The sequence below is a fragment of the Choloepus didactylus genome, chromosome 7 (assembly GCF_015220235.1).
Source record: "Choloepus didactylus isolate mChoDid1 chromosome 7, mChoDid1.pri, whole genome shotgun sequence".
NCBI classification, from domain to species: Eukaryota; Metazoa; Chordata; class Mammalia; order Pilosa; family Megalonychidae; genus Choloepus; species Choloepus didactylus.
The window spans coordinates 43,403,406-43,426,071 of record NC_051313.1 but is presented as its reverse complement, the minus strand read 5'-3'; the positions used below and the strand labels follow the sequence as shown (position 1 = coordinate 43,426,071).

At 39.1% G+C, this 22,666-nt stretch overlaps 1 protein-coding gene across 2 annotated transcripts in view; it reads right to left on the bottom strand.

Moving 5' to 3' along the window:
* PDSS2 (decaprenyl diphosphate synthase subunit 2) overlaps nt 1-19,275 on the bottom strand; it is a 371,797-nt gene extending 352,522 nt beyond the window's left edge. For both annotated transcript variants that reach the window (XM_037844006.1, XM_037844007.1), the window contains exon 1: nt 18,707-19,275. In XM_037844006.1, coding sequence (XP_037699934.1) covers nt 18,707-18,999 — 293 coding nt within the window. In that variant the 5' untranslated portion in view covers nt 19,000-19,275. The remainder of the gene's footprint in view (nt 1-18,706) is intronic.
* Nucleotides 19,276-22,666: the final 3,391 nt, after the last annotated feature.

Here is a 22,666-nt window from a genome sequence, read left to right as displayed (position 1 = left end):
AACATTTGATAGTAGTGACACAAATAGACACTTGTATACTGATGTTCATAGTGGCATTGTTCACAATTGCCAAGAGATGGAAACAATCCAAATGTCCTTCAACAGATGAGTGGATAAACATCATGGTATATACACATGATGGAATACTACGTGGAAGTAAGAAGGAACAAGGTCATGAAACATATGACAACATGGATGAACCTTGAAGACATAATGCTAAATGAAATAAGCCAGACACAAAAGGAGAGATATCGTACATTTCCACGAATGTGAATTCTGTGAAAAGTATAAAATAAGTGTCTTAAAAAGTAGAATATAGGGGACCCAGAGATAGTCAGAACCCAGTTAAGGGGGAACAATAATCTAATACGTACAGATATGATAATGAGGGTGATCTTAATGGTATGGGAATGGTCAGGAGGGACTATGGTGTGTTAATGGGATTATAAGCATCAGTGATGCATTGAAGGTCAACATGTCCAGAAATGGTTGTTTAAAAGCAAGTAACCCACAGAATAGCACCACAAAACTAAGTAAGTATTAGCATGATATACTTAAAAGGTATGATGCTGCTGCAGAGGGTTAACAACAGAGTGGTATGGAAAAACTACCCATTATATATTAATGACTATATTTAATAAGAATATCTTATCAACTCTACACTAATACTAGGGATGAATAATTAGCAGCTGATAAGAGCTTGGGATGTGTGCCGGTTTGTATTATGTCCCCCAGAAAAAGCCATATTCTTTGATGTAATCTTGTGTGGGAAGATCAGTGTTAATTAGATTGCAATTCTTTGAGTGTTTCCATGGAGATGCGCCCCACCCAACTGTGGGTGATAACTCTGATTGGATAATTTCTATGGAGTTGTTGGCCTCCCCATTCAGGATCGGTCTGAATTAAATTACTGGAGCACTATATAAGATAAGACAGAAGGAGCAAGTTGCCACAGCCAAAAGGGACACTTTGAAAAAAGCACAGGAGCTGCAGATGAGAGACATTTTAAAGACAGCCATTGAAAGCAGACTCTTGCTCCAGAGAAACTAAGAGAGGACAAATACCCCAAGTGCAACTAAGAGTGACATTTTTGAGGAACTGCAGCCTAGAGAGGAATGTCCTGGGAGAAAGCCATTTTGAAACCAGAACTTTGGAGCAGACACCAGCCATGTGCCTTCCCAGTTAACAGAGGTTTTCCAGACACCATTGGCCATCCTCCAGTGAAGGTACCCGATTGCTGATGTGTTACCTTGGACAATTTATGGCCTTAAGACTGTAACTGTGTAACCAAATAAACCCCCTTTTATAAAAGCCAATCCATCTCTGGTGTTTTGCATTCCAGAAGCATTAGCAAACCAGAACAGGATGTATTATGTTATAATTGTTTAAAGTTGAGAGTGATGATTGTACAACTAAGTGAAGATAATGTAAGAAACTGACCGTTATCTTGGGATAGAATATGTATTCAGTCAAGATAGGAACCCACTACTTAATAAATCAAGCCCTTCACTTGAGAATTCCTGTTGTGAAATTTAAGGTTGTTATGTAAGAGGCTGAGCCCTCCTATAATTATGCTTAACAGGCACCTCCGGGCAACCCCTTTGTTGCTCTGATGTGGTCTTTCTCTAAGCCCAACTCGGCAAATAAATTCATTAATCTCCACTACCACCACCACCACCCCCCACCATGAGGGACACAACTCCCAGGGGAGAAATCAATCTCCCTGGCAATGTGGGACATGATTCCAAGGAATGAGCCTGGCCCTAGAGGTGAGGGATTGAAAATGCCTACTTGACCAAGGAGGGGGGGGTGGTAACAAGCTGAGGTCCCAAATAGAGTCAAGAGGCTATCCTAGAGGTTTCTCTTATGCAACCTCCAGTTAGACATCCCAATTGGCCTCAGCATGCCATGCCCTTACCAACAGTCTCCAAATACCGAGGTCCCTACCTGAGATTCTATAAAAGATTCACTAAGTTTTATCTTTCAGAAACTAAAATCCACTAGAGTGTTCCTATACCAAACAAGTCCTAAAACCCAGAGTCAACAGCCTGTTTAAGATCAACTAGCAGATGTGACCCCATTCCCCATACTGTCGACACTCCCTTTTAATATGAACAAGTTAGGGTGCTCACTGCCTTGACACCCCTGAAGATGAAGAAAGAGATTAAGTGAGAAGAAAGAATAGCAACAAATAAGATAAGATTGAACAAAGGTATATGAATACTGTAACTTTATATAATTACATATATATTTTCAGATGCTGAGGTGTTAGAATGGCTGAGGTAAACGATGTGGTGGAACTGTAGCCTATAGCATCCCTTGGGATTTGCTCTATAGCTGCTCGTTGAATTGTGCCTTGAAAGTCTTCACTTTCCTGTATATACCTTGTACTGCATAATAAGGAAAAAACTGAAATTGTGGAACTGTAACCCATAACAATTTTTGAAATTACCTATATGACTGCTTGTTGAGCTGTACCATTGAGAGGTGACCTTCCTGTATGTATATTTTGCAATAATGGAAACAGGTGAAGTTGTGGAACTGTGACACATGACATTCTTTTACTCTCTAATTACTTGTGAAATCATACATTCAAAGTTATCACGGCTATGTATATATGTTAAAATTCACTATTAAAAAAAGGATCATCAGCGAAGAAGTAAAAAAAAAAAAAAAAGAAAGAAAGAAAAGAAAAGAAACATGTTATGTACAAGAGAGCTCCAATAAGACAGTAGCAATTCTCATCAGAAACCATGAAGACAAGAAAGCAATGGGATGAAATATTTAAAGTGCTCAAACCAAACAACTGCCAACCAAGAATTTTATATCTGGAGGAACTGTCTTTCAAATATGAGGGAGCGATTAAGCCATTTCCAGATTTTAAAAACTGAGGGATTCATCACAGCTAAACCTGCTCTACAAGCAATGCTAAAGGGAGTTCTTCAGACTGAAAGGACAAGACACTACATAGTTGATTTAAGTGGCATGACAAAATAAAGACCTCTGGTAAAGGTAACCATATGGATAATTATAAATGCAAGTATTACAATATTATGTTTTTTGGCAATTCCACTTTTTACTTCTCACAGGTTCTAAAATGCAAATGCATTAACAGTAAAGATAAATCAACGGTTTCAAACATACAAAGTACACAAACAGAATTTGTAACAAGTACAACAAAAAAGGGAGGGACAGAGGGGTATATTGTATATGCAATTGGATTTAAGTTGGTATCAAGTCAAACATGATTGTTAAAAATTTAGGAAGTTAAATTTAAACCCCACTGTAACCACACTGAAAATAACTGAAAAGTTGAAAAATATATACAGAAGGAAATAAGAAGGGACTTGAAATGGTACACTACAAAAAAAAAAAAAAAAAAAAAAAAATACCAAGTAGGCATTAACAGGGGAATAGAGGGACAAAATATATACAAGACTTAAAAAGACCAAATAGCAAAATGGCAGGAGGAAGTCCTGCATTATCAGTAGTTAGTTACATTACATGTAAATGGATTAAACTCTCCAATGAAGAGGCAAAGACAGGCAGAATGTATAAAAAAGTATAACTCAGCTATATTCTGTTAACAAAAGGCTCACCTTAAATCACAGATACAAGTAGGTCAAAAGTGAAAGGGTGGGAAAAAAATACCAAGCAAATAGTAACAAAAAGAGAGCTGGAGTAGCTATACTAACATCACATAAAATTAACTTTAAGTCAAAAACTGTTACGAGAGACAAAGAACATCACTATATCCTGACAGAGGAGTCAATTAGACAAGAAGATGTAATAATTACATAAGCTCATAATGGCCGAGCCCGAAAATATATGAAGCAAATACTGCCAGATTTGAAGGCAGACTTAGACGGTTCTACACTAATAGGAAACTTCAATACACCACCTTCATTAATGCATAGAACATCTAAACAGAAGGAAACTGAAAACTTGAACAAAACTATAAACCAATTAGAGCTAACATGCATATACAGTTATCCCTTCCACACTGCAGGGGTTAGATGCCCCCACAGTCTGGGAAATGCACATAAGTTCTTTTTTCAGGGTTTCAGGAAACTCCCTAGCTGCCTCCTGATCAGCAGATGCTGCCTCTCCTGGTACTTTTACATTGCGTAGGCCAAACCTTTTTTTAAATTTTTCAAACCAGCCTTTGCTGGTCTGAAAATCTATAGGGGTAGACCCTTCACCTTCATTTTCCTTTAGGGAATCATATTAAGAACTTAGCCTTTTCTCATATGATGCCAGAGTCTACTGGAATGCCTTTCTTATATAACAGTCCTGCACCCAAAAGAATGTTGTACTTTCTACATGAGACAGATGTGGATCTCATGGTTTATGCAAATGCTTTGCAATTACTGGTGAAGGTACAGCAATGGCTTTGCGGATTTCCTTCTCTTTTTTCTTGATATGCCTTATGGTTGACTCATTAACACCATAATGGCGGGCAACTTATGAAGCATCTCTAACCAATCTACCTTTTTCTTCAAGTTCACACTTTCCTCTTTTTCTTGGGAGCAAGTTTCCAAATCACTAGGAAAACTACACTTGGGACCAATGATTTTAATAGAGTTTATGGCGTTTAAATGACAAAAGATACTAGAAACTAGAGATGCAAAGATCATTGCAAGATGTCACATGAGAGATTGCCATAAACATGTTTGGCATCCCCAAATCAGTGTGTAGAACCCGAGTTCTTTTACTACAAATTTAATTTTTAAGAAAAAAAATTGTGTAGCTGTTCTTTTATGTTATTAGACATTATATGTAATAGTCCATACATTTTATGCATTTATGAGTTACTAAGCTTTTTAAGATATTTCTACATTTCTAGTCATTGTGTGTCAATTGCTAGCCTTTGTGCGTTGTCTGTGGCTTCTGCAAAACTCCCCTAAAATTCCCATATCTTGTGCCAACTCATGAAATACTGAAACTGTGATGGGGAATGTTGCAATGTGGAAGGGATAACTGTACAGAACACATCACCCAACAGCAGCAAAATATACATTCTTCTCTAATGCACATGGATCATCCTCCAGGACAGACCAAATATTAGGTCACAAAATGAGTCTCAATAAATTTAAAACATTGAAATCACACAATGTACCTTCTGTGACCACAATAGAAGGAAACTAAAAAAAATCAATAATAGCAGGAGAACTAAAAAACTCACAAATACGTGGAAATTAAACACACTCAAACAACCAACGTGTCAAAGAAGAAATCACAAGGGAAATAAGCAAATAACTTGAGGTGAATGAAAATGAAAACAGAACACACCAAAACTTAGGAGATGCAGCTAAGTACTGTTGAGAGAGAAATTTGGAATTCTAAATGCTTACATTAGAAAGAAGAAAGATCTCAAAACAGAGACCTAACCTGACAACTGCAGAAACTAGAAAAAGAAAAAACTAAACCCAAAACAAGCAGAAGGAAGGAAATAACAAAGATTAGAAGAGAGTTAAATGAAGCAGAGAATTAAAACACCATGAAGACAATCAACTAAACCAAAAGTTGGTTCTTTGAAAAGACCAATAAGATTGAAAAATCTTTAGCTAGACTGACAAAGAAAAAAAAGAGAATGCAAATAACTAAAATCAGAAATAAAGTGAAGGACATTACTACCTAGTCCACAGAAATAAAAAGAATTTTAAGAGAATACTATGAAACACCAACAAATCAGATAACTTAGATGTAATGGATAAATTCCTAGATGTAATGGATAACTTAGATATAATGGATAAATTCCTAGAAACACACAAACTACCAAAACTGAAAAAACAGAATGTACCAACAGACCAAAAACAAGAAAGCAATTAAATCAGTAATCCAAAACCTCCCAACAAAGAAAAGCCCAGGACCAGATGGCTTCACTGGTGGTACTGGTGGATTCTACCAAACATTCCAAGAAAACTTAACACCAAATCCTCCTCCAAAAAATTTAAGAGGAGGGAACACTTCCTAATTCATTCTACAAGGACAACATCACCCTAATACCAAAGCCAGATAAAGATACCACAAGGAAAGAAAATACAGACCAATACCCTCTTATGAATTAGATGCAAAAATCTTCAACAAAATACTACCAAAACAGAATCCAACAGCACATTAAAAGAATTATACAGGCCCCTCACCTTTATCACCTCTCTTTGTAAGAGTACCTGCATGTTCCTATCACATGTGTACAAAATAGATTTTCTGCCTGCTTACTCCATGCTGTGCTGTGCCCTTGAATTTTTTCTTGCAGCATGGCCAAAAACCTGGAAGCCAAAACCCAGGAACATATTTTGGCAAGTCAGGCAGGAGACACTTCTCTCCAACTGTCTGGACTGGTAAGTCATAGCTACTGACCGGGAGGCTTGGCCACATGCTTTTGCTTTTTCTTCTCACTTGGCTCATTGCTATTCTCTCCTATGTCCTCATGCAACTCTGTCTCTAGGAATCTAGGGCCTCTGTTCTGGCTCCCAGGGATATAAATTCTGTTCAGTCTGAGCCTCTGGCTCCCTCCTTGGAGGTGGTAGGAGCCCGTCTCCATGCTGTATAGATCCAAGGAGGCTCACGATGAAGGGTGATACCACCCTTTGGGACCTGACTGGGCACTTCTCCCCATGTTGAGCAGGAGTCCAATGAGAGCCAAATCAAGTCCCCATCTCTTTCTCCCTCCCGCCCCCCTCGGTTCTCCAAGACTTCCACACACTTTCTCTTTTCTTCCCCTCTGAGGACCCAGACCCATCCTCCTGCTTGATCTTTTCCTCTTTTCACCTCTTTAACAGAGGTCCTCTCCCCTGCCTCCATGACAATCTCCCTCTTTCTCCTCTGTCTGGCTTTCAATGTCATCTGCAACATTCCATATTTTGTAACACAGGATTCTGAGCTAAGGATTCTTGTACCAAACAAGGTGTTCTCTTTAATATTTCAGGGAGTCACCTCTGGATTATACCCACAGGAATTAGGCACTTTCCAATGGGGTCTCCCCTCCAGGTCCTAATTGTTTAGTCTCTATTGAGACCCACTGTGCTGAATATAAAGCTTCTCTTCAAGAGCATGCTCGCTTTTTAGCCCTCAGGAAATAGGAAACATAGAGGACAAAGGTATTCCTGGGAGCGCTGTCATAGACTTCTCTTAGGTGGGGCAGACCACCCCCCCTCAGGAGTGTAGGCCAAGACATCTCCCAAGGAGGAACATCCTAAGGCTGCCCAGCAACTCGTCCCAGCGACACCCAGCAACTTACTCCACATGTTTCCAAGAGATTGGGCGAGTGGAGAGGAAAGACTCCTCAAGAGCACTGCCCTGAAATTCTTCTGGGCAAGGCCCAGGAAACCCCTTGGAAGCACAGGTCCAGGCATCTCTCAGGAAAGGTGCTGTATAGGGTTTGAGTCCCCAACGCCTCAAAAGCATTATCCTGGCATTCTTCCAGACAAAGCCCAGGAAACCCCTGGAAGCTTAGGTTCAGACATCTCTCAGAAAAGGTGTCCCAGGGACAAAACTATAAAACTCCTAGAAGAAAATACAGGGAAGCATCTTCAGGACCTTATGTTAGACGATGGTTTCTGAGACTTGCACCAAAAACATAAGCAAGAAAGTAAAATACAGATATATGGAACCTTACCAAAATTTAAAATTTTGTGCACCCAAGGACTTCATGAAAGTAAAAAGACCATGCCCACAATGGAAGGAAATATTTGGAGTCCACATAGCCAATAAAGGTTTACTATCCAAGACATATAAAAAAAAAACCTTACAACTCAACAATAAAAAGACAAATAACTCAATTTTAAAATGGGCAAAAGACTTGAATAGACATTTCTCCAAAGAAGATATACAAATGGCCAAAAAGGACATGAAAAAATGCTCAACATCATTAGTCACTAGGGAAATGGAAATCAAAACCACAATGAGATGCCATTTCACACTCACTAGAATGGCTACTATTAAAAAAACAGAAATAACAAGTGTTGGAGAGGATTTGGAGAAATAAGATCATTCATCATTGATAGAGATGTAAAATAGTGCAGCTGCTGTGCAGAACACTTTGGCAATTTCTCAGAAAGTTAAGTATAGACTTACCAAATGACCCAGCAATACCACTTCTAGGTATACTCAAAAGAATTGAAAACAGAGATTTGAACAGATATTTGCATACCAATATTCATAGTAGCATTATTCAAAATTGCCAAAAGATGGAAGCAATCCCAGTGTCCATCAATAGACACAAATTGTGGTATATACATACAATGGAATATTATTCAGCCCCAGAAAGGAAAGAAATTTAGATTCATGTGACAACATGGATGAATCTTGAAGACATAATGTTGAGTGAAGGAAGTCAGAAACAAAAGGACAAATATTGTATGACCTCACTTATATGAAATAATTAGAATGAGCAAATTCACAGAGCCAGAAACCAGACTACAGGTTAGCAGGTGCTGGGGTTGGGGTGAGGAATAAGGGTTAATGCTTAAGTAGTACAGAATCTGTTTGGGGTGATGAAAGAGTTTTGGTAATGGATGGTTGTGATAGTAGCACAACACTGTGAATGTAATTAACACCACTGGATTATATCTTTGAATATAGTTAAAAGGGGAAATTTTAGGTTGTATATATGCTACTGAGTAAAAAATTTTTTAAAACCATAGGACTGTACAACACAAAGAGTGAACCCTAATATAAACTATGGACTATAGTTAATAGTCCATATGTAACAATATAATGTTTGTTTCAGCAATTGTAACAAAGCTACCACATGAATGCAAACTGTTAATAAAGGGTAAACTTGTTTGTCTGAGGTAGGGTATATGGGATCTGTGTATATGATATCTGTGTTTTTCTGCATGATTTTCTATAAATCTATAAGTTCTCTAATAAACAGAAATAAATAAATAAAAACCCTTTTTTAAGTCTCTACCAAGTAATCAATACCCACAAAGAGAAGAGACTAAATGTTATAATTTGTCTCCAAAACTGTATACTAAATTAACGTCCTCTATTTAAAACTAAAATAGAGATCAGAGTGTTTTGAAGGAAAAGACAAAAATGACAGAGTATTTGAACTAAAATTTTATCCCAAGAGCCAAATTTTTCAAGGTAAGAGTAATCAGTGAAAATAAAGGTACATTGCTTAAAGAAATAAGCTGTGTTTAAAAACAACAAAAATTAGCCAATTTTATTAATAAAAATATTAGTAATTCTTTGAAACAATTAAGAATTCATCACACAATGATTCAAAGCATTTAAGTTCTTGACAATAGGTAGTATATAAAGTGAACAAAAGTTAAAAGCTTAATTTTTAAAAAAACATTTACTTGGAAATATTTAAGTTTAAAAATATAAAAAATACATATATCATGTACAAGGGGATAATTACATTTCATCAACGAGGTAGTAATGAAACCATAAGGTGCAAATTGCACTGGGAAGAAACAGGGGTTGCTGCACTGTTGCTTCCTCCGGCCTCCTCCATACTACCAATCTACATTACATACCTGGGTTTTCACTCCATCCTTCGTAACACTGTCCATCTTGGATAGATCTACAATCCCTCACCAAAGCCCTTGAAGCCAACTGCCATTCAGAATTTCTAATTTGCCTGTTTTTAGGAATGCATTTTACCCAATGCTCCATTAGGATCTGGAGCAGCATCCTGTAATTAAACACACTAATACTGCTGCAGTAAAATGCATAATATTCACATTAAATGGAATAAAAACTACAAATAAATGGTATAGCCTTTCTGGAGGACAGTGGGGTGTTCCACAAGAAGCTAAGTATGTGGGTGCCATAAGATCCTGCAATCTCATTAGGGGGCATGTACTTAGAGGATATGAGAGCAGGACATGAATGGACATTTGCACACTGGTGTTTATGGAGACAGTATGCATGATTTGCAATGGGTGGAGGTGGCCTAAGGGTACATCAACTGAGGAACAGAATGGTGAACCCTGGTGTATGCATACAATGAAATATTGAGCAACAAAAAGAAGGAGTGAAGCTGTGAGACACTCAAGGAGGTGAATAGATCTTGGAGACAGCATTTTGAGTGAACTACACCAGAAACAAAGGCAAACCCTATTATAGTTTTCCTCACCAATATGGACTAACTACAATGTGTAAACACAGAATTGAATCTTAGAGCACAGCTTATCAGGGGAACGCTTTTCCTAACAGTCCCTAGATTATAAGCTCTTACAGCAGTCACATCTATTCTTGAATTGTAATGGCTATCTCCAGATTCTGAGATGCTGATCCCTTTGTGTACAATCTGATCAATTCCTGGAACTTTGGGTATCTGTGTGACACCTGAAATTTAGAGCTGGAACTCGGCAGATATGAATGTCAGTATTAGCACATATAGCAACTGTTGAAAAAACTGAAAAAGAGTCCACACTTCACTTAGAAATATGAATGATGCAGATGTGGTTAGGACTGGGGCAAATCGGGCCACAGGGTAAAAGATGATACTGTGTTTTCAAGTTTCAAATTCCATGTGAGACCAAGGGAAGAGACGTTTAGTTGGTGCAGGATCTCTATTTCCTAAACAATTTAACTCATACAGTTTGTTCAAAACCATAATTACATGGAACTTTTAATAGGAAGTGAGACCTGGTGGGTTTGCATAGGTTAGTGTGAAATAGCAACACATTCCAAAGTAATTTGGGCAGAGAATAAAAATACATATGCAGGGCTCCCCTTGAGGAGCTGGGGGGAAATGCAGAGGTGTTGGGCTTCCTCACCTAGATTGTCGCTGACGTTCTCACAAACATTGAGGACTGGCGGTTTGGTGTACTGAGCCCTCTATCTTGGGACTTGCCCTTATGAAGCTCGTTACTGCAAAGGAGAGGCTAAACCTGCTTATAATTGTGCCTAAGAGTATCCCCCTGAGTACCTCTTTGTGGCTCAGATGTGGCCCTCTCTCTCTAGCTAACCCAACTCAGCGGGTGAACTCACTGCCCTCCCCCCCCACGTGGGATCTGACTCCCAGGAGTGTAAATCTCCCTGGCAACACAGGATGTGACTCCCACTGATGAATCTGGACCCGACATCATGGGATTGAGAACATCTTCTTGACCAAAAGGGGCATGCAAAATGAGACAAAATAAAGTTTCAGTGGCTGAGAGATCCCAAATGGAGTCGAGAGGTCACTCTGGTGGGCTTTCTTACGCACAATATAGAAAATCCTTTTTAGGTTTTAATGCATTGGAATAGCTAGAAGTAAATACCTGAAACTATCAAACTGCAACCCAGTAGACTTGACTCTTGAAGACGATTGTATAACAGTGTAGCTTATAAGGGGTGACAGTGTGATTGTGAAAGCCTTGTGGATCACACTCCCTTTATCCAGTGTATGGATGGATGAGTAGAAAAATGGGGACAAAAAACTAAATGGAAAATAGGGTGGGGGGGATGATTTGGGTGTTCTTTTTTACTTTTATTTTTTATTCTTATACTTTTTCTGGTACAAGGAAAATGTTCAAAAAATAGATTGGGGTGATGAATGCACAACTATATGATGGTACTGTGAACAACTGATTGTACACTTTGGATGACTGTATGGTATGTGAATATATCTCAATAAAATTGAATAAAAAATAACTACAAATAGTCTCACGTCAGTTCAGTCAAAGTTTATGAGTTTGAAAAAGCATTCATGTTCCAAGCTTTTATAATTTTTTAATTGTGGGGAAAGCACTAAAGTCTTGTATTACCACACTGCATTCACTGTATTGTCTCCCTGCTTGAGAACCAGAAATGGCTCCCTTAACTGCCACCTTCAGTTAAACACTAATTTCTAAACTCTTCTGGAATTGGCAACACTTTTGGAAAACATCTAGTCAAACTCCTTCCTTTCACTGCTTAGGAAACTAAAGCCCAGAGAGGGGAAGTGACTTGTCTGGAGTCACACAGTTACCCACTGCAAGAGTTGAAGCTAAAACACGCTGGTCTCCTATCTCCCAGGTATGCTGCTTTCTCTTCTTTTTCCTCCTCCCTCCTCTTCTTCCTTTTTTTTTTCTTCCTTTTAGAGATTAGAACTTTGTTAACTCTTCAAAATAATAATTATAGACTCCCAGAAAGTTGCCAAATTAATACACCTTTGCATTTTGCACATACCCTTCATTCAGCTTATTCCAATGGTGACATATACCTTAGTACACTATCAAACCCAGGAAACTGACATTAGTACATAAGTGTTAACTAAAGTACAAAACTTATTCAATTTTCAGCATTTTTTTAACCACATTCATTTGTGTGTATGGTTCTATGCAACTTTATCCCAGGTATAGATTCATGTAACCATGATCCCAATCAAGATAGGGAGCTGTTACATCAGGAGAAAACACCTCTTTGTATTCACACCACCCAGATGTTCCCTCTGGTCCTAACTATGTCAACTACAAGGAGTATCTGTGCTGTTTGACTAACATCCTGAGAGATTTTTGTAATTATCAATGCTTTGCTGACAGGATTTCTACAAATTATGGTGTACAGCAAGTAAAATAATATAGCTTCTTAATCCATGTTTTTAGCTATAATTTTCAATAACCACAACCCACCTAACCTGTGGATCAAATATCTGCTCCTTTGCTAAAACAGATATATACATAATTCTCCCCACCAAAGTTTCTTTATTCATTGGCTGCATGTAAGTGTAGACTGTTCAAATAATTTTCAACACACTATTGTAGTAAATGTAATAAAATTACATGTATATTTCTTCTCTTACAAAATAAAGTCATTTATATATGTTACTACAACAAATTTGCTGACATTTATATTGTTCCCTTCCACTTCATTTACTGTACTATAGGAACAGGCAGACAGGTGTGTTAGTATGCCAGGGCTACTACAACAAATACCATATACCGGTTGGCTTAAACAACAGGAATTTGCTGTCCCAAAGTTTTGGGGGCTAGAAATCCAAAATTAAAGTACCAGCGGGCCATGAGTTCTCTGTGTGTAGTGTTCTGGTGGTGGCTTACTGACAATCCATCTGTGCCTCCATCATGTGGCAATTTGACTCCTTCACCCTCCTCCTGTGGCTTCTACCTCTGTGTTCAAATTTCCTTTGATTATAAGGGCCCCAGTTATACTACACTGAGGTCCACCCTGTTTCAGTTTGGCCTCATCTTAACAGTATCTTTGAAGATCCTATTTACAAAGGAGTTCACATCCACTGGACCAGGATGAAGACTTGAACATGTCTTGGTGGGGGGCATGATTCAATCTACCACATCAGGATAAGCTACAATCAGGAAGTTTCTGGTACTGTGAACAACTGATTGTACAAACTTTCATCTAGTGTGTCTCTGGTGACCTCAGAAGGGATCTTCTCCAAGTCCCCATCTGGAACTCTCGCAACTAAGGAGATGATTTGCAATTCTCAGAATCCACACATAAGTAATGCTCTTTCTAACTTTACCTCTTTTCATTTCAATGATTTATTTATTATAGGGACTCCAACACCCACATGCAATATGCCACTACGACCCCTGCAGCTGACACCAGCATTCATACCACACAAACCCAAAGAGCAGTTGTTTGTAATAGTTCAAATATTTATAAAAACTAAGGAACAATATGCCAGCAAAGAATTGAAATAGGCAGAGTAAATCATCAATCCAGAGCTCTTCCAGAACCTGGAGAAAAACTGCCCAGTTTTCTAAACAAAGCAGTCCAAAGGAGAGTTGGGGGCATGGTAGATTGAGCCATATACCCAAAAAAGTACATTCTTAATTTTAATCCCACTCCTGTGGATGTGAACCCATTGTAAATAGGACCTTTTGAAGATGTCATTTTTAATTAAGGTATGGCCAACTGAGTCAGGATGGGTCTCAATTCTATTACTGGAAGCCTTATAGAAAGAAAGCCACAGAAAGAAGCTGAAAGCTGGAACCTGGAAGAGAAAGAAGAGGACAGGCCATGTGATGGGAAAGCCAGAGAATCCCAAGGATTGAGAGCCTGCCGGAACACTACTGACCCCAAGAAAGAAACAAGCCTTCCCGCCTCCTAAACCACGAGATAATGAATTTCTGCTTTTTAAGCCAAACCAATGCACAGTGTTTGTCAAAGCAGCCAGGACTAAGATGGGGATTTGGCCCTAAGAAGTATTCCTACTGTCTGGCAAGCTGAGAGACCCTTTGCTCAGTTTTAGTCCCACAGTACAGTGGACAATTCATTAATCCAGCTAACCTAGTCCACTAGTTTTTTCTGGAAATTTCTCCCAATTTCCAACAATAAGCAACCTCTCAATCCTAATTTTCACTGGAGAGAGTTCTAGTCTTTTCTGTTTGGATATAAACATTGTGGTAAGCCAGTTAAACAAGCTGTCTCCTTCCTTTCAATTGTTCAAGCTTATACCATTTGTGGGTATTAGGATCCTCATAAACAGAATATAAATAAATAAAACACATATGAAAGTTTAAAGAAAAAAGAGGAAATAAAGTAATCAAAGAATGAGAGACTGTTAGTACATGCAGAAAAAGTATTTGATAAAATTTAATAGCTAGATTTGTTTCTGGTAATGGGGTATAGCTCAGATAACAAATATAAACCCTGCATAAATTATTTTTTAAAAATACAACAATCTGAATAAACAGGAGAGCAACCAGGAGTAAGCTGAAATAAGAGGAGAATTAATACAAGGAAGAAAGAAAAAGATCTGGGTGGGCCTAACAGATTTTTGCTTGGTTTCTTTGTTTTTTGATTTTCCGTCTGAGTTTAGGCCCTCATTGGTTCTTTGTGAGGTAGCTAAACCTGGATAGAAACCTGTAGTCTTCTGAAGATGGAATCAGAGAAAAGAAGTGACCCCAATAGCTAGAAAATGAAGGAAGAAATTCTGTAAAGGAGAGAGCCACAGAGACAGAGCCCTAAATTCTGCGTATAGACTCTGTCCAAATTTCTGGCTGACTCCCGAACAATGCATACAAAGGATAGATAGACTCCAAGCAGCCAAGTAAATGCTAAAAGAATTGAACATAGATTTCAGGTCCTGCCCACTGCAGGGGAAATGGAGTGTGGAATATGAGTTCAATTAAGTTAACTGACTTATAAACAAAAAAAAATCATCAGTCATCAGAGGGCTACAACAGAATACAGACATCTAAAGAAAAAGGAAAATGTGACCCATACTCAAGAGAAAAGGCAAACGATAGAAAACCACCCCAAGGAGACCCAAATAATGGAATTAGCAGATAAGATTTTAAAGCATTTATTATAACTATGGTCAAGAACAGAAAGGAAAATAGTGATGATTGAATGAATTAAGCCAGTGAACATGAAAAAAGATCAAAAGAAATTACCCTATCTAAAAAACAGAAAATAAAATTGAAAAAAAAAAAAGAAGAAGAAAAGAAACTCAGTGACATATGGCACAATATCAAAAAGTCTTACATGTGCATCATTGGAATTGGAGAGAAGAAAGAGAATAAGGCAGAAAAAAATATTTGAAAAAGTTTAGAGTGAAAATTTCCCAAATATGGTGTGAAACAAGTTCACAGTTTCAAGAAGTACAGCAAAAACTAAGCAGGATAAACAGGTAGAACACCACAGCCAGGTCATAGTCAAACTGATGAAAACCAAAGATTAAAAAAAAAAAAATCTTAAGAGTAGCTTGGAGAAAAACAACAAAATACAAAGAGGTGACAAAAAGAGAGGGGGGGGAGAATATCTTTGTGATAGGAGAGAGGATGTAGAAAGCAATATCATAAAAGAAAAATGTATAAATTATGGTTTGTAAGAATTAAAATCTTCTACTCATCAAAAGACACCATTAAAATGAACAGACAAACTAGCAGGTGGGGAAAAAATCATAGATAGAACATAAAAATTACTCCTACAACTCAAATTTTTAAAATCCTACATTAAAAGGACAAAAGATGTGAATAGATACTTCATAAAGGAAGACAATACGCAAATGGCCAATAACATACAAAAAGAGTTTAATGTCATAAGTCATCAGAGAATTGCAAATTAAAACCACCATGATATACCACACATATCATAAGAATGGATAAAATTTAAAATGTTCGCAAAGATCTGAAGCAAACAATTTTAAACTTATTACAAAGTTATGGTAATCAAAACAGTGTACTGGCATAAGGACAGATATATAGACCAATGGAATAGAATTGAGTGTGCAGAAACAAACTCACACCTCTATGGCCAACTGATTTTTGACAAGGGTGACAAGTCCATTCAATGGGAAAAGAATGGTTTCTTCAACCAGTGGTGGTAGAGAAACTGTATATCCACATGCAAAAGAATGAAAGTGGACTGCTACCTCATACCATATGCAAAAATTAACTCAATACGGATGAAGAATCTAAACATAAGAGCTAACACCACACAACTCTTAAAATAAAACATGGGGGGAATCTTCATGATCTTGGATTTGGATATGACTTCAAAAGCATGAGCAGGAAAAGAAAAATAGATAAGCTGGACTTCATCAAAATTAAAAACTTTTATGCATCCAAAGACATTATCAAGAAAGTGAAAAGACATCCTAAGAATGGGAGAAAATAATTGCAAATCATATCTGATAATGGTTTAACATCCTAAATGTAAATGAACTCCTACAACTGAATGAAAACAGACAAATTAAAATTTGGGCAAAGGCCCAGAATAGACATTCCTCCAAAGAAAATACACAAATGGCCAATAAGCACACATGAAGATGCTCAACATCATTAGCCATTAGGGAAATGCAAACAAAACCACAAGATACCACTTTACACCCATTAGGATGGCTATTAAAAAATAAATAAATAAGTATTGGAGAAGATGTAGAGAAATCAGAACAGTACATTGTTGCTGTCGTGTGGAAAACAGTTTGGTAGTTCCTCAGAAAGTTAAACACAGCATTACCATTTGGCCCAGCAAATTCCACTTCTAGGTATATACCCAAAAGAATTTAAAACAGGGACTCACATATTTCTAAACCAATTTCACAGCAGCATTATTCACAATAGGCAAAAGGTGGAAGCAACCCAAGTGTCTATCAACAGATGAATGGATAAACAAAAGGTGACATACATATACAGTGAAATATTATTCAACCATGAGAAGGAATGACGTTATAATACATGCTACAACCTGTATGAACCCTGAAGATGTCATGTTGAGTGAAACAAGCCAGACACAAAAGGACAAATGTGATCCACTTTATATGAATTATCTATAATAACTGAATTCTTAGAGACAGAGAGTAGACCAGAGGCTAGCAGGGACAGAGATGAGAGGAGAATGTGGAGATACTGCTTAATACGTATAGAGTTTCTGTTTGAGGTGATGAAAAAATTGGGTAATGGATGTTGGTGATGATAGCACAACACTGTGAATGTAATTAATACCACAGAAGTGTACACTGAAAAACAATGAAAAAGGGAAATTTTGCATGATATGTTACCAACAGTTAAAGAGAAAGAGAACAAGAAGAAAAAAGTTAGTCCAGAGTTCTTAAAGATCCTTGGCACTATTGACATTTTGGGCCTGATGATTCTTTGTTGATTAGCAGTATCCCTGGCCCCTACCCACTAAATGCCAGGAACATGCCCCCAGTTAGGACAACCAAAAATGTCTCCAGACATTGCCAAATGTCCCTTCCGGAGCAAAACTGGCCTCAGTTGAAAACCACCATTCTAGTCACAAAAATGTGGCTAAGTTTCCATATGAAAGAGACTAAAAAGACATAACTAAATGCAGTACCTGTTTCTAGGCTGGATTGGAGGGGGAAGCATACTATAAAGGACATTACGCATCAATTAACATAATTGGAATATGAATGGTAAGTTAAATATAAGTATTATATCAACTTTAAATGTACCTAAGTTCATAAGAGTACTGTAGTTACGTAAGAGCTATCCCTACGCTTCTGAAACACACACTGATGTATTTAGGAGTAACAGACCATGATGCATGCAATCTACCCTCCAATGATTAAATATATATATATATATACACATAAACACACATACATATGCGTATGTGAATAGCATATATGTATCTAATAGGTGAATCTGAGTAAAAGGTATCCAAATGTATTCTTTGTACTATTTTTATTCTTGCAACTTTCCTGTACGTTTCAAAAAATTTACAAATAAGCTTTTATTCTGTTTAGTTTTTTTTAAGTAAAGCAAAAGTTGTGATCCTTAAAATCCTAATGGTAGGTTTCACAGCAGTAGTCCAGCATAAATGGTAAAAATCCCAAGATTATGGCTACTGACTCGAGAATTCCTACTTCAAGCCTGGGACATCTTTGGAAACAACTGTCTACTCTCAACCTTTCCCTCACCCCACCTCATCCCACCTCCTTTTGCAGAAGAACTATCGAAAAGTGTAGAAGCGGAAATCAATCCTTCCCACTTTTAAAAGACCATTCTACAAAGTAACTCAAACTCACATCCCTGCTTGATTTCTCCAAAAATCACTGGGGCATCTTCACCCTCGACAGTTAAGAAGCAAAAATCACCAGAAGCATAAAAGTATTTCTTAAAAGAAAATCTTATCCATTCAGCTGAGCAAGTTGGGGAAAAATTAGGTGAGTGAAATAGAGAGGGACAACACCGACGGTATAGGAGGACTGTAGGGGGAGAAAAGAGATAAGCCAGAAGTCAGTCTGGGATAGGCAGGGTGCGTATTCCGGTCAGGAAAAAGAAGTCGAGCGGGTGCGAGTGTGTCGTTGGGAGAAGGGGTATCTCACCTGGCTGTGGTAAGCAGAGGGTGCCGAGTCCCCACCAGCTTCCGCACCTGCATAGCGATGTTGCTGAGTTCGTCGCTCAGCAGGCAGCGGAGGCTCATGAAGGACGTGGGATAACCCACGATCTTCTCTGCCTCTGATACCACCTGATTCCAATGGGCCGGGGACCTAGAGGACGGGGACCAGGAGCCCACCATGGAGATCGTGTCGAGGGCTGGGTACCACCAGAGGCGACGCGGGGGACCCGAGGCCCCGAGAGAACGGGTCAAGCGCAACAGCAGCTGCCGAAAGCTCATAGTTTTGAGTCTGGTAGGGTCAGGTCCTTGGGGGTATCCAGAGGTGGCGCGGGGAACAAACCAGAGGCAGAGGAGGAGTTTGCTTGGACTAGAAAGAAGAGGGAACTGCTGACCCTCTGAGGGGCGGTTGGCTCTCTGGAGCGGTGACCAGAAACGAACTTCAACTCGTACTTTCTGTCGCTCGGGCTAGACAGACAGGAGACCAGTTCAGCAATACACCGAACCACCTGTGTTAGAAACCATGGCTAGTGTCTTTATGGGGGCCGCCATGTTGGAAGTGTGGATTACGGCTTGCCGTAAATACGGAGGCGGGCTGTTAAGGGGCAAAGCATGTTCCCTACTTTACGGCGCAGCCGGGAACGCCCCAAAGGGGCGGAACTTTGGAATGATCCTCGGAAGGCGGGGGGCAAAGCGAAATCTTCTTCTCCTTCCACTCCCTCCTCCTTCCTGGGCGTTTCACGCGTGGCAAGAATGGGGCTTGAGTACAGAGTGGATTGCGCGTGTATTCTGGGCCGAGTCTGATTCGTCAGAGCATTCCCGGTGCCCGACACAGAGTGGGAGCTTATGAACGTTTGTTTCATGAAAGAGGGTCGGTGTCTATCAGGACTCTCTTCCCGTCCTCAGCCCCGCCTGGAAGGATCGGACCAAGGAGCCGGCTCCTTCTGGAAGCATCCAGTCTCTGTTTCGCCGTTCGCCTCTGGCAGGATCAGTGGGCGGGTTGGGGGCTACGGGACTGGGGGGTGCTCGAGCTATGGGCTGCGGTTCACTGGTGGATCGCGAAGTCAGGGCTTGGGGCTGTGCACCCTCGTTCCCTGGCGCCCTCAGGCCCCAACCAAAGACAGGCTGGGCGGGGCGGAACGGACTCCTCTTCTTCCCACAGAAGGTCCTCGAGGCTTTGTCCGAGTCCCTGGCCTCTATGCTGAGCCTGGGTTTCCTCAAGTGCAACCCGCTCGAATCAGCCATACCTTCTTCACAAGGGTGCAGAGAGGACAGAATGGAAGGTTGCCGGCACCAGTATCCCTCTTCCTCTTTTAAGACCAGCCCAAAACTCTATCACTGACCCTAGTGCTTTCCACATATTATTTCTTGTATGAGCTTATTTAATTCTCAAAACATCCCTGTTGAGTAGATAATATTAGTATTCTACCTGTTTCATACGAGGAAACTGAGGCACTGTAAAGTTGTGTAAGTTGTCGTGTCAGGCAGGAATGTGAACCCAGGCAATCTGGTTCCTGAAGCTGTGCTCTTAACCACATTATAAGAAGTTTTCACACTTATGATGACTTGTAAAACTCTGCAACTTTCAAAATCCCTGTGAGGTGATTTGGAGTTCTGTATCCCAGAAAAACATTCTTAAATTTAATCCATTCATGTAGGTGTTGAACCCATTGTGAGAAGGACCTTTTGATGAGGTTACTTGAGTTAAGATGTTACCCAACTCAGTCAGAATGTGTCTTAATCCTGTTACTGGAGTCCTTTATAAGCAGCATGAAATTCAGACAGAGAAAGGGAAAGCCATAGGAAGCAAGAATCTGAAGGTGAATGGAACCAAGAGAATTGAGAGGCCGGGAGAGGCTGCCATGTACATTGCCATATGACAGAAGAGCTCAGGACCAAGGATGTGGGCAGCCAGCCCCAGAACAGCAAGTCTACCAGAGAAAGCATTGCCTTGATGATGCCTTGATTTGGACTTTTTCCTAGCTTCGAAACCATGAACTAATAGGTTAAGCCAACCCATTGTATTGTATTTGCTTGAGCAGCAAAGGAAACTAAAACACCTTCCAAATTCATAGTTGATATTTTTAAAATTAAAATCATGTGAACTTAAACTCTTGGGCTACAAATGAATTGAGAATTAAAAAAGCACAAATTAAGGAGTAATTATTCACTTTGCAAAAAGATGCCTTTCTCTACAAAAGATTTAGCTTCAGGCTCCCTATAAATGCAAGTTTCCCTTGTGATGTAAAAATTTGATTTTATTTACAAAATTTCAATTTAAGCATAACTTTTCAGAAAGTGCATTTTATATAAAGTGAGTTATGCTTGTGAGTATTAAGCACAAGCTGAAGCTCAAAAAGAATTACTGTGAAAAAAAAATAAGACCTGGCAAAAAAAATCAGGTCTGTTACTAGATGAAAATAAGTGTAGATAATGAGATACTTCACCATTCCAAAAAGTTCCAAGACTTAAGTTTCCGGGTTATCCAAGGTGAAAGAAGTCATGAAAAAAAAAAGCGAGATAAAGACTGAATGTGATATATTGTGCACCCGAGGCTGTTTCTTCAGACTCATGGTACCTTAAGACTAACTTTTCATGCAATTTCCTTAATACCAATTCACAGCATGTACTTTAATCTCTCTACAGAAGCCAAGTGCATTATTCTCTGGTCATACTCTATTAACCAAGTTTTTGATTATTCATGGGACTTTTGGTCCCATTTAGTTTAAATAATCAGCACTTTCCTTTATACTTACAGTTAAAAGGTTGCATTAAGCCTAATGATAATCAGTTTTTAGAAGGTTAAAATGGTATTTGTTCTTTAATCTTCCAGATAAATATATATTTCCTTAGAGTCTTTATTACTAAAGAAATTTCTGAATAGCTAGTAACTCTTGAAGGAGCAAGAAGGGGAGTATCTCTAATTCTGTTCCTCCCCTGCCACTGATAATTACATTTTGAGGATGTCTGTAGATGTGCACCTAAAGAATACAGCAGGGTTTCTCAACCTTGGTACTATAGGTATTTGGAGCCAGTAAATTTTTTGCAGTGGGGCTGTCCTGCGCATTGCAGGATGTTTGGCAGCTTCCTGATCTCTAAATGCCACTATCACCTACCCCATCCCCCACTAACTAGTTTGACAAATGAAATGTCTCCAGACGTTGCCAAATTTCCCTGAGGGGGAGGAAGGGAGGGCAAAATTGCCCACTGGAACCCAGGGATATGGGAGATGCTGAAAGAAAAAAACAATTCTGCACTCTGTCCATCCATGACATTTACTCTAGAAAGCAGCAAAACAGGAAGTTCTGGGTATGAGCAGCCCTGCAGAGTAGGGAGTGGTCACTCCCCAATCTATGGAAGACTCCAGTCATATTTAGGAGATTTCCGCTGGCACTGGAGTTGTTCTGGACACAGCAAGCTGACAAAAGATGGTCACAGTTCCTCTTGTCCTTTCCCAAGATCCTGAGGCTAGTAAGTTACCAGTGGACCTCACTTACTGGCCTCTCTGCATTCGGCTGACCTTAGAAAGAAATGAGGTCATATTTGGTGTCCTTTTCTTTGGCTGGAAATATAAGCTGCCTTAGGAAATACAAGGTCTTAACAAGGATGGTGGTTTCTTTGGGTTTAGGCATTTCCAGGATTAGGTGAATGGAAAGAGATAGGGACACTGCAGCCGCTCTCCTTCTATTGCCCTCAACACAATCACTTGTTGTTTATGCTGAGAGAGTTCTTCCAAAGCAGAGAAAAGCATCCTGGTATATCTTGGGGTAGAATGATAAAAGGGAGCAAGTAATCAGATTAGCAAAAATGCAGAAGTTTGACCAGGTATTCTGTTGGCAGGCAGTGGGGAAATAGACACAGCACATATTGCTGGTAAGAGTACAATATGGTACACAGAAACTGTGTTGGTTTGAAGCTGTTATTACCCCAGAAAGACCATGTTCATTAA